At 39.7% G+C, this 16,692-nt stretch overlaps 1 protein-coding gene across 1 annotated transcript in view; it reads right to left on the bottom strand.

Moving 5' to 3' along the window:
* Nucleotides 1-16,692, bottom strand: part of LOC134359442 (rab GDP dissociation inhibitor beta) — a 30,767-nt gene that overhangs the window by 3,182 nt on the left and 10,893 nt on the right. The window contains exons 2-8 of the mRNA XM_063072684.1: nt 14,347-14,454; nt 12,477-12,576; nt 9,991-10,125; nt 8,640-8,838; nt 4,952-5,083; nt 1,564-1,663; nt 387-558 (exon numbers count right to left, since the gene is read on the bottom strand). Of these exons, the coding sequence (XP_062928754.1) occupies nt 387-558; nt 1,564-1,663; nt 4,952-5,083; nt 8,640-8,838; nt 9,991-10,125; nt 12,477-12,576; nt 14,347-14,454 (946 nt within the window). The remainder of the gene's footprint in view (nt 1-386; nt 559-1,563; nt 1,664-4,951; nt 5,084-8,639; nt 8,839-9,990; nt 10,126-12,476; nt 12,577-14,346; nt 14,455-16,692) is intronic.

Below are 16,692 nucleotides of genomic sequence, written 5' to 3'. Positions count from 1 at the left end.
TTCAAAGATTGAGACCAAGCAAATTAATGTAACTTGTAACATTTCAAACTCTTCAATTGATTACAAAGTATTACTGCTCTAGAAATCTCAGTCTTTACATTTTCTAGTCCTGACATTTAATGGCCATTAATACTGCAAAAATCTTCTGCTGGTAATGAGAACCCCACCGATACTGTAAACCAGGTAAAGGGGCATAAATGTATTATAATTCCAAGACCAAGAAAAAACCTTTTTAATTGGCTTATTCAGTGAACTACCGCAGCTGTAAAGTGTTGGCACAGACTTTCCTTGGGAGGACAAATACACAAACAAAATTGTCCACTGCAGGCCTTTGCACTCGCTTCCCGAACTGCAAATTGAAATGCAGATTTGTGCAAGCTACTCACCAGATTTTCTGTTGACCTGATTTTGTGGAATGATGATCTGACAGGAATTTACATCTGCTATGGTCTTAATGGGGTGGTTCAAGATACAGATGATTCGAATCACCTGGCCAATTTTCTTCACACGGTCAGGCACATAACTTGGGTCACAGATCAGTTGCTTACAGCGTGCAATCTGTAAACAGAATCTATTTTAATCAAGTCTGTTTTACAGAAAATGGTCTCAGCCAGCAAGCAGTGGTTTATGGACAACTTCCAAAATAAGGATTTCTTGTAGAAAAGCACCAATTTCTCAAAATGCACTAAAAAAAAAATCCCTTAATACTCAAAAGATTTCATGCATTCTAGATGGAGGACTGATCTTTTACTTATTGGTAACCAATCACAGCATCTCAAATAAAATTATGTTGGTTAAGGTGTGCACTTTATTCAAATTGGCTTTGTTGGAACTCAAAGTTTTAAACACCTTTGAGAGGCAATGTCAAATGCCAACAAAGGTGAAGCTTCAAGATCAAAGCATCAGATTTTTTTAAAAACTCATTTGAACTCATTTCAGCTATGATTGGAATGATGAAAGTAATTTCTTCTGAAGTCAACACCAACTTCTGAAACATGCACATGCTTGGTTAAAAGTAGAAATTCAGATGTTGCTCTGAAGAACGGGTGATTCTTTGGTAAAATAGGTTGATGGAGTGAGGATTATAATCTGTGGCATGCTTGCTTTCATAGGTGAAGGCTTAGACTATAAAAATCAGGACATTATGCTAAAACCACAAGTTGGAACAAATTTATAGAATTTGGGTTTGGAGGAGGGAGTTCATGGAGAGAATGGAATTGCTCTGTGAGGTAGCAGAAGTGGCCACTTCCGCCTATTAAACCTACAGCAAATCAAAAATTTAGCCAGCCAGCACTGGATTTGAGGCAAATGGTCCCGAGTTTGAATCCGGCTGGCTCCTTAAATACTTTTCATCTGCGCTGGGTTGAGTGTCGAGCTAGCAACTCTGCCTCGTTTAAAAAAAATCAAACACTACAAAAAAGGCAAAAAATGCTGCTCCATGTGTGCAAGGAACAACATCTCAAAATTGTGCTAAAACAAATATTCAAACTAGTTGAACTCAAGTTTTAGTATTTGGGAGTCCTGATTAAACCAGATTTAAGCTAGCAAAGCTTAAGTTCTCACCTCTCCTTCAGACTTCACTCCAACCACACGCCCATTTTCCATTACTATCTCTTCAATAGGCTTGTTTAACATATAGGTCCCACCGTAAATGGCACTCAACCTAGGAAAAGAAAACCTTGTTTTCAACAAGTCTTCTCAATATGCATGTATCTAGAGGCAGTATCAAGCTCTTAATAGCAATCCTTAAGTGATCACTGTTCTACCTCAGCAAAAAAATTGAGAAATAATGTAGACTTGAACATTTTAATCCAAGCATACAAATTAAATTAATTTCATTATGATTAATGAATTTTATATGTCATTATCATTTCCTGACACCCAGCTTGGGCCTACACAGACAAAACCATTAGTGTTTCTCTTATACTCATTGTGTATTTAGATACTTGAGAAATGTTTCCTCCATTCTTAAAAATAACTAAGCGTAGAATCCAAAACTTGCAGAGAAACCTATAAGCAGAATAAATATTGAATACACGCGATTCTGCAGATGCTGGAAATCCAGAGCAACATTAACTTTAACTCCAATCCCCATTCATAGTCTGACATGTCAGTCCATGGCCTTCTCCACTGCCATGATGAGGCCACTCTCAGGTTGGAGGAAAAACACCTCATACTCTGTCTAGATAGCCTCCAACCTGATAGCATGAACATCAATTTCTCTTTCTGGTAATTTTCCTTCTTTGCCCCTCCCCCTTCTATTTCCCACATTGGCCTCTTATCTCTTCTCCTCACCTACCTATCACCTCCCCCACTGCCCCTCCTCCTTCCCTTTCTCCCATGGTCCACTCTTCCCTCCTATCAGATTCCTCCTTCACTCGCCCTTTACCATCCACCACTTCTCACCTTCTTGGTGCATCCCCCGCCCCCACACACCTGGCTTCATCCATCACCACCTAGCTGGTACTTCTTCCCCTCCCCCACCTTCTTATTCTGGCTTATTCCCCCTTCCTTTCCCATCCTGAGGAAGGGTCTTGGCCCAAAACATTGATTGTTTATTCATTTTCATAGATGCTGCCTGACCTGCTGAGTTCCCCTAGCATTGTGTGCGCTACTCTGGTAAATAACTGAAATTTCATTATGTAATTACACTACTGAAAACTTCATTTCACACTACTGGGATGTAAACAAAATGTGACACAGCTGTCATATGCAAAGTAAAATTTAAAATGCTACCATAAGTATAATATGAATCAAAGATAATTAGTAAAATACCAGACTTATGTCACATATTTTACTTAACCAAAGTCCTGGAGAAATTTTCCTCAATTCCACGAAGAATCTTTTAACATTAATATTGCTATAATGAAAGACCATTCATATTTTGCTAAGCTATTAATATTGTGGTAACTTAGCAAAGCATGGTGGGTCCTAAAAATCATCTAATCATATGGCATTTGAAAACAACTAATCTTTCCGTTTATTGGTTTCTGGGATACAGGTATTGTTGGTAAAGCCACCCTTTATTGTTCATTCCTGGTTCTCCTCTCCAGAGTTGTATGCAAAACAATTTCAGAAGGCAGTGTTACATAAATGCCAGACGGTCTCTCTGTAGAGGACACACAGGAATTATATACGTATACAGCACCTTCATTTGTTTGGGCAGTTTTGTAAATGTTACGCAAAGATTAAGGGATACAACCAACAAGCAAAACTAGCTGGAAGACAAGGAATGGGTGAAATGTTTGAAAGGAACGAAGATCCATACATTGGGCACCAGGCTGCAGTGGCAAAACTATTAACCCGAGTATTGGAAGCAGCCAGAGATGCAGACACCAAAAGACAAAAGGCACTTGAGCACTTGCCTGACAATGTGTTAGAGTTCTTCAAGGAAGTAACAAGCAGGGTGGACAAAGAAGAGACAATGGATGCCATTTACTTGGATCTTCAGAAGGCGTTTGATAAGGTACCACACGAGGCTGCTTAAAAAGATAAAGCCCTTTGGTGTTTCAGGAAAGAAATCGGCGTGGATAGAGGAATGGTTGACAGCCAGGAAGCAACGAGTGGGAATAAAAGGGGCCTTTTCTGGTTGGTTGCCAGTGACTAGTGCTGTTCCTCGGGAGTCAGTAATGGACCATTACTTTTCATATTGTTTGTCTATGATTTGGATAATGGAATTGATGGCTTTGTGGCAAAGTCTGCAGATGAAATGAAGATAGGTGGAGGGTAGGTAGTGCTGAGGAAGCAATGTGATTGCAGCAGGACTTAAACAAATTGGAAGAATGGGCAAAAAGATGGCAGATGGAATACAGTGCTGGGAAATACACAATAATGCATTTTGGTAAAATAACAAAATTACAGACTATTAGCTAAACAGGGAGAAGGTTCAGACATCAGGTGCAGAGGAACTTAAGAGTCCTCATGCAAGATTCCCAGAAGGTTAACTTACAGGTTAAGTCTGTGGTAAAGAAGGCAAATGCAATGTTGGCATTTATTTTAAGGGGAATAGAATGTAAAAGCAAAGAATTAATGCTGAGCCTTTATAAGACAATAGGCCAGCCTAATTTGCAGCATTGTCAAAAGTTTTGAAACCCATATCTTAGAAATAATGTGTTGTCATTGGAGAGAGTCCAGAGGAGGCTCATGAGGATGATTCTGGGAATGAAGGGGTTGACATACAAGGAGCATTTGGTACCTTTGAGCCTGTACTTACTGGAATTTAGAAGAATGGAGGGGGATCTCATTGAAACCTACGGAATGTTGAATGGATTAGATAGGGTGGATATGGAGAGGATGTTTCCTAGGGCAAGGGTATCCAGAACTAGAGGGCACAGCCTCAAAATTGAGAAGGCAGGTATACGGGGTGGAGTGGAATCCGGGATCAGCCATGATGGAATAGCCCAATACTGCTCCTATGTTTTATAGTCTCCAATCCAGTAAAAAAATTATGTGGAAGTATTCTCTGAAGTGGATTTCTTTTGTTTTGGGATACAGGGACAAGAAAAAAATATTAAGATGGTATAAGCTACTTAGATAACTCTTCAAAGAGGTGGTGTTTACTTTGTTTCTCAAACAGGAATGGGCTAGCAGGCCATACAAAAAAAAAGGTACCAAAATTTGCAACCCTCAAGTGTATCTATTGAAGCAAAACCTTTAGAAGTCACTATAGGCTAGTGTGGACTTGGCACTGTACATAAGCCTCTAGTAGATGCTTAGTATCTTCCAAGTGGCAAAGAAAAATACCTCACAGCAGCTTTTGCATATGATGTTTGAGATTGGGCTACAATTCAATGCTCATTGTTACAGTATAAAGACAATACTCAAATTACCTATGAATGCATTTACTGTGGCCTTTCTAGAGTACTTCACAGAATGTTCCACTTTGCTAAAGACGACAATTAATAGTTCATTTATTAATTTCATAGACAAACAGCTCAGTTAGAATTCTCACCTGGCAAAACCTTGAGGCAACTCTCCAAGGCCATAAAGTGGATAAAGGTATGGACTTTTCCCATAGCGAGCTAGCGATTCACTATAAAGTTTAATCCTGTTTATCGTCTCAAGGCAAGGCTGGTCAAGGTAACTGAAAAAGGGATGAAAATTATTTTCAGAAAACATTAAAAAATAATCACAGGGTCAGAGTGTAACAGGTGTCAGACAACACCAGCAGATTTACAACCTCACTCACAGGAAGTGGCAGCAGCATTGAAGCCTGCTTCTCCCAAAGGGCAGAGATTAAAATACATATTCCTAATATGGCAGATGTCTCACAGTAATTAAGTAAATGATGCACACAGTCTAAACCACAGAACTGTAGCTTTGGTAGGCATTGGTAAATGAAAAATTCCCAAACCACCAGATCAAGTCGAAGAGATGGACATTGTTCAATCAAGAGAAATTGAATAAATGTAGAAAAAAGCAAAGACATCAAATACAAATCGGAAACTTGCACTGAATACAATCAAATGGGGGAGGAAAGAAAAAGCACAAATGCTTCAAAACCGACTGCACTCACTGGAGACAGGGATTGTCCTGGCCAGGGCTTTGGTAATGTTCAGGACTAAGACACCTTATCCCAGCATGAAATTTAACCAATCTGGGAATATAATCCTGCAAATTCAAAATGGACCAAATTTAATGAAAACACTTTGGTAGTCAAGTAGAAGACAATCCCAAGCCTGGAAGGCAATGGCACCCCTTCGTAGCATTTTGTGCTACGTTTCACAAGTCCAATTACTGGGATGGTGGGTCTATTATAGACAAACTGGTCATCTAGGTCTGTTTTCATTAAAACAAATTGGAGAGACAATATTTAAATAACATTCTGACAGCTTTAAAGGCCAGATGCCATGAGGAGATTTCTTTTGGCAAAAGGGGGATTTAAAACTAGAGTCAAGAGTCTCAAGATACAAGGCAAAACATTTAGGGCAGAAGGAGGTGAAGTTGTGCAAGCCATAATATTCAATATAACTAGAGGCACAGGTTTCAAAATACATCAATGTTTATGGGAAGAGAGCAGGTACTTGGTATGCAGGCAGATGTTCAACCACAATCATAAGGAAATGTGCACCAGCTTTTTTTGCTACTATTAACTGCTAAAATGATAAAGCACGAGACTAAATTAGATCAATTAGGAATAACATACAGGGCTTGTACAGTGTCTATAAAAAGTTCACCCTCCAGAAGTTTTCATTATTTATTGCTTTACAACGTTGAATCAGTTGAATAATTTAAATGTTTTTTTCCTGTTGATCAGTGTCAAAAAGACTTGTCAAAGTGAAACAGATCTCTACAAAGTGATCTAAATTAATTACAAATTATAATACAAAATAATTGATTGCACAAGTATTCAGCCTCTTTAATGTGACATACCAATCATCACCAGTGCAGCTAACTGGTTTTAGAAGTCACATAATTAGTGAAATGGAGATCATCTGTGTGCAGTCAAGGTGTTTCAACTGACTGTAGTAAAAATACACCTGCATCTGGAAGGTCCAACTGCTGGTGAGTCAGTATCCTGGGAAAAATTACACCATGAAGACAAAAGAACCTCCAAGTAACTCTGCAAAAAGGTTATTGAAAACCACAGGTCAGGAAACGGATACAAGAAAATTTCCAAGACACTGAATATCCTTTGGAGTAAAGTTAAGTCAGTCATTAAGAAATGGAAAGAATATGGCGCAGCTGTACATCTGCCTACAGCAGGCCAACCTCAAAAACTGAGTGACCATGCAAGAAGGGGACTAGTGAGGGAGGCCACCTAGAGACTTATGACAGCTCTGGAGCAGTTACAAGCTTCAGTGGCCGAGGTGGGAAAGACTGCCCATACAACAACTGTTGCCCAGGTGCTTCAGTCGCAGCTTTATGGGAGAGTGGCAATGAGAAAGCCACTGCTGAAAAAAAAACAAATCTCAGCTAGAGTTTTCCAGAAAGCACGTGGGAAAGTCTGAAGTCAGCTGGAAGGTGGTCCTATGAGCTTTTTGGCTATCAAACTAAATGCTATGTTTGGCATAAGCCAAACACTGCACATCATCAAAAACACACCAGCACTACTGTGAAGCATGGTGGTGGCTGAATCATGCTGTGGGAGTGCTTCATTGTAGCAGGCCCTGGAAGGCTTGTGAAGGTGGCGGATAAAATGAATGCACAAAATACAGGGAAATCTTGGAGGAAAACCTGATGCAGCCTGCAAGAGAACTGTGACTTGAGATTTGTTTTCCAACAAGACGATGAACCCAAGCAAAAAGCTACACAGGAATGACTTAAAAACAAAGTTAATGTCCTGGAGTGGCCATGTCAGAGTCCAGACCTCAATCCAATTGAGAATTTGCGGCTGGACTTGAAAAGGCCTGTTCATTCACGATCCCCATTCAATCTGACAGAGCTTGAGCAGTTTTATAAAGAATGGTGAAAAACTGCAGTGTCCAGATATGCAAAACTGATAGACCTATCCATACAGACTCAAGGCTATAATTGTTGCCAAAGGCGCATCTACTAAATACTGACTTGAAAGGAATGAGTAATTATGCAATTATTTTGTATTTGACAATTGCCACGAGCCTCACCCAGGGGCCGTACACTTGGCAGCATAACCAAGTTCTCAGACAGCTGGTATCAATCTTGGAACAGAGGCGAATCACCACAAATGCTCTCCCACAAACATCGGCAAGAAATGTCCACATCACACGATTTGTACCAGCAGGCCAACCTCCAGAGCACCATATAACATCAAAAGATGTTGCATTCTTCAAGTTGCTCGGGATTGGAAAATGGACATGGACTTGGAAAAAAAGCTTGCGTTTCCCCCAGACATTGCGGCTACAACACTCCGGCCAGACATGGTCCTGTGGTCCACAACAGCCAAGCTGGCATATGTTGTGGAATTGACAGTACCATGGGAAGATGGTGTCGAAGAAGCTGATGAGAGGAAAAAGACCAGGTACTCTGAATTGGCAACTGAAGCTGCCCAGAATGGCTGGAAGACCAAGATTTTCCCTGTAGAAGTGGGATGCAGGGGATTCGTTGCTACATCTACGACCAGTCTAGTGAAGAAGATGGGGGTGAGGGGTCACTCCCTCCAACAAGCAATCAAGTCCTTGTCAAATGCAGCAGAAGAAAGCAGCAATTGGATTTGGATTAAAAGGAAAGCCAACAACTGGGCTGCAAGATGAAGACAGGAGGGTATGGAACTGAGGGGGGTGTATCTGGGATGCCAGGTAGCACCGTTGAGCCCTCTGGAGACGTCATGGACTTATCAACGAAACGTCAAAGGAGGGTGCCCACCCGATGACCCCGATGACGTACCTATCCTCCCTCCTTGTTGCCACTCCAAGCCCACTGCCAACATCGAGAGTGCCAACTTACCATAGAGTTTGAAACATTGTCCTGGTAACTCTACTGTAGTAAATTTAGACTAATTTGCAATCGTTTTCACTTTGACACAAAACAGTATTTTCTGTTGATCAGTGTTAAAAAGTCAAATTAAATCCACTGTGATCCAATGTTGTAAAACAATAAAACATGAAAACTTCCGAGGATAATACATTTTATAGGCACTGTATGTCAAACAAGTTACATTGCAGTAGTTAAATCAATCAGAAGTAACAAGATAGATAGAATCATTCGTGTTTAACACTTACTCATCAGTCCTATATAAAGCCAGGGCATGGCCCGTGAAATCCATGACATCCTTCCCCAAATTACATTTCTCAAATACGCTCCTCATGGTTGTCTCTTTGGGGTGATAACCATCCCAAGTTGAGGGGTCATTTTCATCATAAAGAAAAACACGCTGTAAAAACTTCCTATATCTATTCTTGTCCATAAGGCCAAGCATACCTACAGAACAAAAAGTTCACATTTCAGCCAAATATATTGTGCAGACAATTCTACAGCTCAGAAACGCACCATTCTCAATTGTTATTGCTGCTGCACTATAAATTTTGCTGAGCCAGTGGGAAAGTTATCAGTGGAATAGACAGGAAGCAGCAGTATATTAATACATATTAAGCATTAATATCTAGGTTACTGAGACTCAGAATTAATGCCTTAGTGGAGTTTCATTACATAAGCAAAGTTGTTAATTCACTGGTTAAAAAGTAACAGTAATTCACTGAATTTAAAAACTTTGATTAAACTTCTAACAATTGAAAATAGTTTTTCAGCTTGTCATGTGTTAGAATCAGTAAATCTGCAATCAAGCGTGGCTCATTTTAAAAGATGCAGACCAATAAACAACCCTATCCAAAAACAGAAAATGAGCTATCTTTTAAGATTAATACACACAAAATGCTGAAGGAGCTCAGCAGGTCAGGCAGCATCTATGGAATGATGCTATCTTCACTAACATTAAGGTCAACTGATATCTAACTTTAAGGTTAACTTTTTGCAGGACACATTTTAGTCTATGTTGGCTCTCAAAGCACCCCAATCAGTTCATTCCCATATCCTGTTCTCTATAACCTTTTCGCTTACCATCAACACCCACATACAGATTCTCCTGCATCAACATTCGGGATATTTTACAGTAACCAATTAACCCAAGGCACATTAAGCATCTAAAGAAATATACACAATCAGCACAAGGCCTGGATGGAACTTGCATCACTACAGCTGCATAGCAGCAGCTCCAACTCCTGTGCTAATTTACTGACCTAAGACACAACTACTTGTATTTCCCTTGTCACAGATACCAACTGACCTGCTCAGAGCTTTCCATTTCAGGATTCAAGTTTTCATTTATCATTTACAAAATGATGCAATTTATCCACAATTATGGCCAATAGTCCCAAAGCTGATTTGCAAAACTAAAGCGTTAATTCATTCTCTGGTAACACCAAGATTCCACACTCCATCCCACAGAGAAGTTTCTGAACAAACAAAACATGATTTTCAATTGGGTCAAGTGTTCTGCAGAAACTAACTTTCTGAATTATATCGACAACATACGCCAGTTATCCCCCATATTCTTTAACAATTTTTTTTACTCACTGGAACCCACAGCTTCTTTCTCAGTGGATGGGACTTTGTAGATTTTGCCTTTTTTGTAAACATAGCTGCCTTCAACAACCTTAAAATCAAGGTAACGAGTGACCTCTGTATACAGCAGCATCTTCACAAGTTGACCTGCAAAGAGAACATTATATATTTTGAATCCATGTCAAATTTTAGTAAAAAAAAAGGGAAAAAAAGAAAAGAAATGGAGAAAATTGAGCTCTTTGCTTTTCCTTTAGACAGGGTTGAACCCAGGATTACAGAACACCTAGTCATGGTTAATACGCCAGTCATTCAGCTGCTTGTGTATTATTAGTGGTGTAACAATCTGCACCCAAGTTACAATCTGCCCTACGAAGATTTAAAGATTAGCTTTGTCACATGTGCTTCAAAACATACAGCGAGTTGTTTCCGTCAAATCAAATCAGCCAAGATTGTGCTGAGTAGCATGCATGTGTCGCCGCATATCAACACCAACACAATTTATCCACAACTCACTAACCTAAATATACATCTTTAGAATGTGGGAGAAGCTGAAGCACCCAGAGGAAATGTGCCTGGTCACGGACAGAATGTACAAACTCCTTACAAATAGCAATGGGAATCGAACCCCGATCGGTGATTACTGTTACAAGATTGCGCTAAGTGCTAGGTTACCATGCTGCCCTATGCAACATGGCAATTTATAGGGGTCAAGAATAATTTGCATCCACACTAGTTCTATGGTTTCAGAAGAGGCTGTACGAGACCTGCCCCCAAGAGATACTTTTCAGGGCAAAGTGTTTAATTAGGAATATTGCATGCTAAACTTGCACATGGCCTTCATGTGCTTTAGTCATATAGACAGACTCATGATCCTAAGTGCTTTATTGAAGTCAAGGACCTGGAATGTCAGTGAATCTGTGAGGATGTTATATTTCTCTGCCCCACCCCCACCACCCCTCATTGACAAAAGAGACTGAACACCTTATGAAAAAATTTTGTTAAATCAGTACTAATTTCAAAATTAATTAATATGAGGTATTTAGCATGCCAATAAAACAGACCATCCACTGCTTGGAGGTGTGTTATCAGAACTCTCAGGATGCAGATGCTGTACAGAGAGGAAGGACAATGATACTAGTCAATGTTCTGCCATTCCGTTGAAGATTCTGGCAGATCATGGATGCCTCTGTTTGTCCATGTCGCCAATGTACATAAAAGCTGATCAGCACACAGACTGGTGGAAATGTGAAGGCCTGGTCTTAGAATACTTTTTAGTAGGAAAAAGTGGTTATAACTTTTATCAATGATGTCTGTATTCACTACAAGTAGCTGCTGAGATTACAGGAGTGATTCTTGTTTCTACCGTTTTGCTACAGATTTTCATTGTTTTATCCTGTGAGAGGAGGGTGTAGTTATTGGCTGTATAATGAGATTGACTGGTATATAATCTGTGTTTTGGGGTTGTTTATTTGCAAGATAGATCCTTCTAGTCATTTCACTGAATTCAAGTGGTTACGTGGAGTTGGATGCCAAACACGCACATCTGCAAGTGGTGTATCCGTATTGCTGGTCAAAGGCAGAGATTGGGACCATGTTGACCCTCAAGTGAAGAACTTCAGTAACAGTTTGGCTTTTAACCTGTAGATCAACTCCAGTCCAGTGTAAGCCTTGGAGGAGTACAATATTACAATCAGCAAGATGAGACAATGTAGTGAAACTTGTTCAGCTTGAGCCTGCAATGGGATTGGGGGCTGTTACAAGCCCACTGGCCAAGATCACAATTTGCACACTTTGCAGCAAGATTTAAAAGTAAAAAAAGTTCTACCGTTGTTGAGTGCCATCGAGTTGTCGCCGCCTCATGGTGACCCTACAGATAGTGTAGTTGTTCGTAGGGTTTTCATAGCAAGATATGCAAGTAGATTGCCAGGCCTTTCCTCTGTGCAGAGACTGCTGCTGCCCAGGTTGGGACCAGGCTAAATTCAAACTCAGGACCATTCGCCTCAAAGTCCAGTGCTGATGACACTACACCACTGGCCAGTCCAATCAAATTCTAAAGCGATCTAAATATGAGATGCCCTTCTAAACTGTGTTTGAATCAAAATTCTTAACCACATTGGAGAAGGCTAGGTACAGAAATTGGTGTTCTTGGATAGGACAATGCACCTTGATGTACCACAAAACCTGATAATAGCAATAGCAGACAAAATATAAATGCACTTGTGCACTCCTCAGGAAGCTCCTGCAAATTACTAAGCTTGGGACTAATGCAATTCTTAACAACTTAGTGGCACCACCTTCCATTGTAATTAGAAGCACAGACTTCCATCCAAACTCAATGTCAATATGATCTGGAGAACAACGCCAGAGTTCAAATGTATATGGCCATGAGCTAGCACAAAATTACAGCTCTGCCTAACTGGTTGCTCCACCAGTTAGATGGAGCTGTAATTTTGTTTAAAACTGTTTTCAGTTAAACAATTTCAAATCATTCGTCCTACCATTTGCCATAAGAAACTTTGGGATCAGGTCCACATTCCAGTCTCTTCCCCTACCCATGGATTCTGGTGGCGAACCAGGGATGTTAAATCTTTTATATAGCTGAGGAAAAGAGTACAAATTTAGAATAGTCAAACAGAAAGTGTGGGCAATAAAGCAATTTCTTTCAATTGCATATGCAGACAAATAAACATTCAAACCATTGCAATCATGAGTAGCTCATTTTTTCACTCAAGGACCAAAATTTTAAATCTTAATTTTTCCTTCATGAATGATTAAGGCAATTCTGACTAATGCAATAAAACAAAGCAACTGTTTTTTTTGTGGATACAACCCCACAGTAAAACCATGTTAAGATGTCATTGACTCAAAACTATTCTGGTTCAGGTAGAGAGAAAATCCTCATGAACACCACTAGGTGCAAATCTTTAAAACCTGATGCAATATCTCATTCTGAACAAAGTTAAAAATTTCCAAATGGATGCTTCAATGAGCCATCTGAAACAATTAGAATAGTGGTCTGATGCAGGGACCCAACTTACAACCAATCCAAAAGAAAACCTTCTACATCTTAATAGCAAAATACCAGCAACTGTTCCAAATTCAACCCAGTACCAGAACTGGTATTTCCCATACACCAAATTTGTTTTTTTAACCATCAATCATGGGAAGGCAAATCCCAGATATACCCAACTGTGGAAAATTTCTGACCCAACATTTTCTTCATTCCAAGCCAGAAAATGAAATTACAGACCAAAATATTTGTTCTGAATTCTTGCTTGCAAAGATTCACAAGAGTAAAGTAAGCATTATATAATATTCCAATTCATCTAAGGATTTCAAAATCAAACATTCCAGTTTAGTTTAGTGTGGGCAACTGAATAAACCAATTAAGTCATAAAGCTTTTTGATCAAGAAATCAGGCCTAGGATCAAAAAGTTCATGATAATAACGCAGAATCTTAAGAATTGGAATATTTCCATTACTTTTATTTTGAACACAGGAAGTTAAAATTTTATCAGGACCTGGAAAACATTCAAGTATGGGTTGATGTGGCAAGCATGATAATTCCTAGCTTTACAAATCTGCCAGTGATCCAGCAGGGCTTGTGTCTGACCGAGGGCTATTCATCATATAATGAATAGAGCACTATGTTCTGTACATAGATCAAAATGCCTTATGAAATTTCATTTAAACCTTTTCCAAAAATGTATTCTTTTCTCAATCTAGGAACGGCTGTAAACCTCACACCATATGGTACTACATGAAATCCAGATACTAACAGCAAGTAAAACCACATCTCCTTAATATTTAATGACATTAACACTACGAAGTCCCATCATCAATCAGAAACAACCACAAAATACAGCAAAGACAGAGCAGGAGCTGGGCACCCTGCAATGAGCAACTCAGGCAGATATTAGCAATATGTCAGTATATTCTTTATTTCAGTTGTGAGGAGAGCCTCCAATAACACTGGCAGCTTGAAGTTTATTCAGCAGAAAGCAGCTTAATTTGCACACCATTCATCACCAGCAATGTATTGTGTATAAATTCCACTTCAGTTGCTTGTAAAGACTACATCAGCAGTACTTCCCAAACACATAGCCTTTATTAATCGGAATACAGGCAGCATACACTTGCCTTCCCTTCAAAGTTGCTTGTCATTTCACTGTAATAACCACCCCTTCATCATCTTTTGACAAACTTAACACTACAGTAGGAATTCCTTCATCTTAAAGACTCCAACAGTTCACTGCTGCCTTCTGAAGGGCAATTAGGAATTCACATCATCCTTGCCAATAATAGCCATAATCCTGAAAAAAAGGTTTTGAATGCAAGGGAAGCAAGCAAACAATTTATTATACTTACATCTTCCAAAGGAGTTATAGATGCACTTTCACCCCCATAATAGGAGTTGCGATCCATGTGAAGGACTTTCTTGCCTTTTACTGACATTATTCCAGAAAGGATACATTCCTATGAAAAAGTAAATTAAAGTAAGGGACTGGACTGCTGGACCAAACTAAAAAATAATCATTTACTAAATCAATAGATATGTATAATTGAATTGTGTGATGCTCCCTTGTCCATCTTTTCCCAACATTTTCTGATCAAAAATCTCTGTTACATTGCACGATCCTGTGAATGGAACACTGCACTTTCTTCCAGTTTGAAAACATCGATCAGAACTAAACAAGTATGAACAGTAATCCAGATATAATCTTTAAAAAGCATTCAGGGTAAGTTTTAGTATAATAAATACACAGAATGCATTAAACCAAACCATATTCTCAAAACGCTACAATGAAAAAGCTATAATCCAAAGTTTTAAATATTTAAACTACAGTTCTTTACATGGCTACTATGCAAGGGAGAAATTGGTAACACAGAAGCTAAATTTCCACTTGCAATCCATTGACCTGGATTTGCAATCCTAATATTTAAATTTAGATCCCATCATGCAATTGCAGGATTTTAGTCAAAGTAGCAAACAAAAACTACTGGACTATTGAAAAAGCCTCTTCTGGTTCACCAGTATCATTTAGGGGAGAATGTCTGGTCTGACCCATGCAAGATCTAAAAGTCTCGAGTTCACACACACAACACATATACTGTAGCTACGATAGCAGAAAAAATATAGCCCAGGCCCTTGAGTGTCATGGCCTGTATAATGATGATGCATGGGATGTTGTCCTGGTGTCACGTTTCTGCAAGAACAGGCATTCAGTTCTCATGCGCTACTGCAGCTATAGACAAGTGCAATCCAGCTTGTCTTCCACTGAGTGAACTCTGGAGACCAGCACCAACTGACACCACAACATAGTGTCTGGTTCACGCAACAACTGAGGCCAAACAGCTCCCGTTATTGGTCTCGCCAATGAACCAGTTAACTGGACTCACAGTATTCTACATTACCATGTCCAACAGAGGTTTGCAATTACAGACAATCATTTGCACTGTTTGTCAGACCACACACTGCCTCTGACACCTTCCTCCTTGGGTGCTCCAGCTTTACTCCTATCAACCAATTTGCCAGTGGGACAGACCTGCAGCACTTAAATGTTCTGAATATCCAGCAATGTTTTACAATCACACAAAAAATGCAAAAGACAAATAATTACAAATAATTGGTCCTAAAGAAACCACTGCAATCGAGCATGTCACCATCTGACCAGAAGTTTTATTTAGAATTTATTTAAATCTTACACCCATCCCACAATGTGGGGGAGCAAAGATCTTTGTGTGATGACTCTGTCGCAATATATCAAGACCTGTGAATTAAATGTGAATTTAGAAGTCTAATGGCTTGTAGAAAGAAGCTATCCCGTAGTCTGCTGGTCCAGGCTTTAATGGTGAGGTACTGTTTGCCAGACAGAAACAGCTGAAATAGTTTATGGTTGGAGTGGTGTCCCCAATAATCTTCCAGGCCTTCTTTCTGCACCCGCTAGTATAAATGTCCTCAATGGAGGGAGATTCACATCCACAGATGCACTGGGCTCCACCACTCTCTACAGTGCCCAACGATTAAGGTTGATGCAGTTCTCGTACAAGGTGGTGATACAGCCAGTCAGTATGCTCTCAATGGTGCCTCTGTAGAAGGTCTTGAGGATTTGGGGGGCCATACTGAACTTCTTCAGTCATCTGAGGTGGAAGAGAGGCTGCTGTGCTTTTTTTTTGCCACAAAGCCGGTGTGTACAGTCCAGGTGAGATCTCAAATAGCCTTAAATTAGTCAGCAAATGCAGTAGAGGATGGACAATAAATGTTAGTCATGACACCCAGATCACCAAAATAAACAAACCAGTTTCATTGCTCAACAGTGAAATGTTACACTTCACCATAATATCATACCTTGTGAACTATCTGCATTGCATTTGATGGAAAGTTTGGCATTAGATTGGGTCAGGATGTTTCATCAGGCCATGCCATTATTGATAAATCAGCATGACCTACATACAGTCACATACTACAGATCCTAGAACAGGTTTTCCCAGGTTACATCTGGGTTTGATCCCGAGAACTGATCATAAGCTTAATTGATCAAAGTTGGAAATGAAGCCATCCAGCAGTATTTCAATAAAAACGTAACCCTACCAAGGGCACTAAGTGATTTAACCAGGGTGTTTTAACTCAACCACTCAGATATTGCCACGTACCGAGTTCCCACACAGCAGAAGATGTCTTCAGCAGATGGCAAATCTATCCCCCAAGTCATG

This window comes from Mobula hypostoma, chromosome 20 (genome assembly GCF_963921235.1).
Source record: "Mobula hypostoma chromosome 20, sMobHyp1.1, whole genome shotgun sequence".
NCBI lineage: Eukaryota > Metazoa > Chordata > Chondrichthyes > Myliobatiformes > Myliobatidae > Mobula > Mobula hypostoma.
The sequence above is the reverse complement of the archived record's forward strand: the minus strand, read 5'-3'. Positions and strand labels throughout refer to the sequence as shown.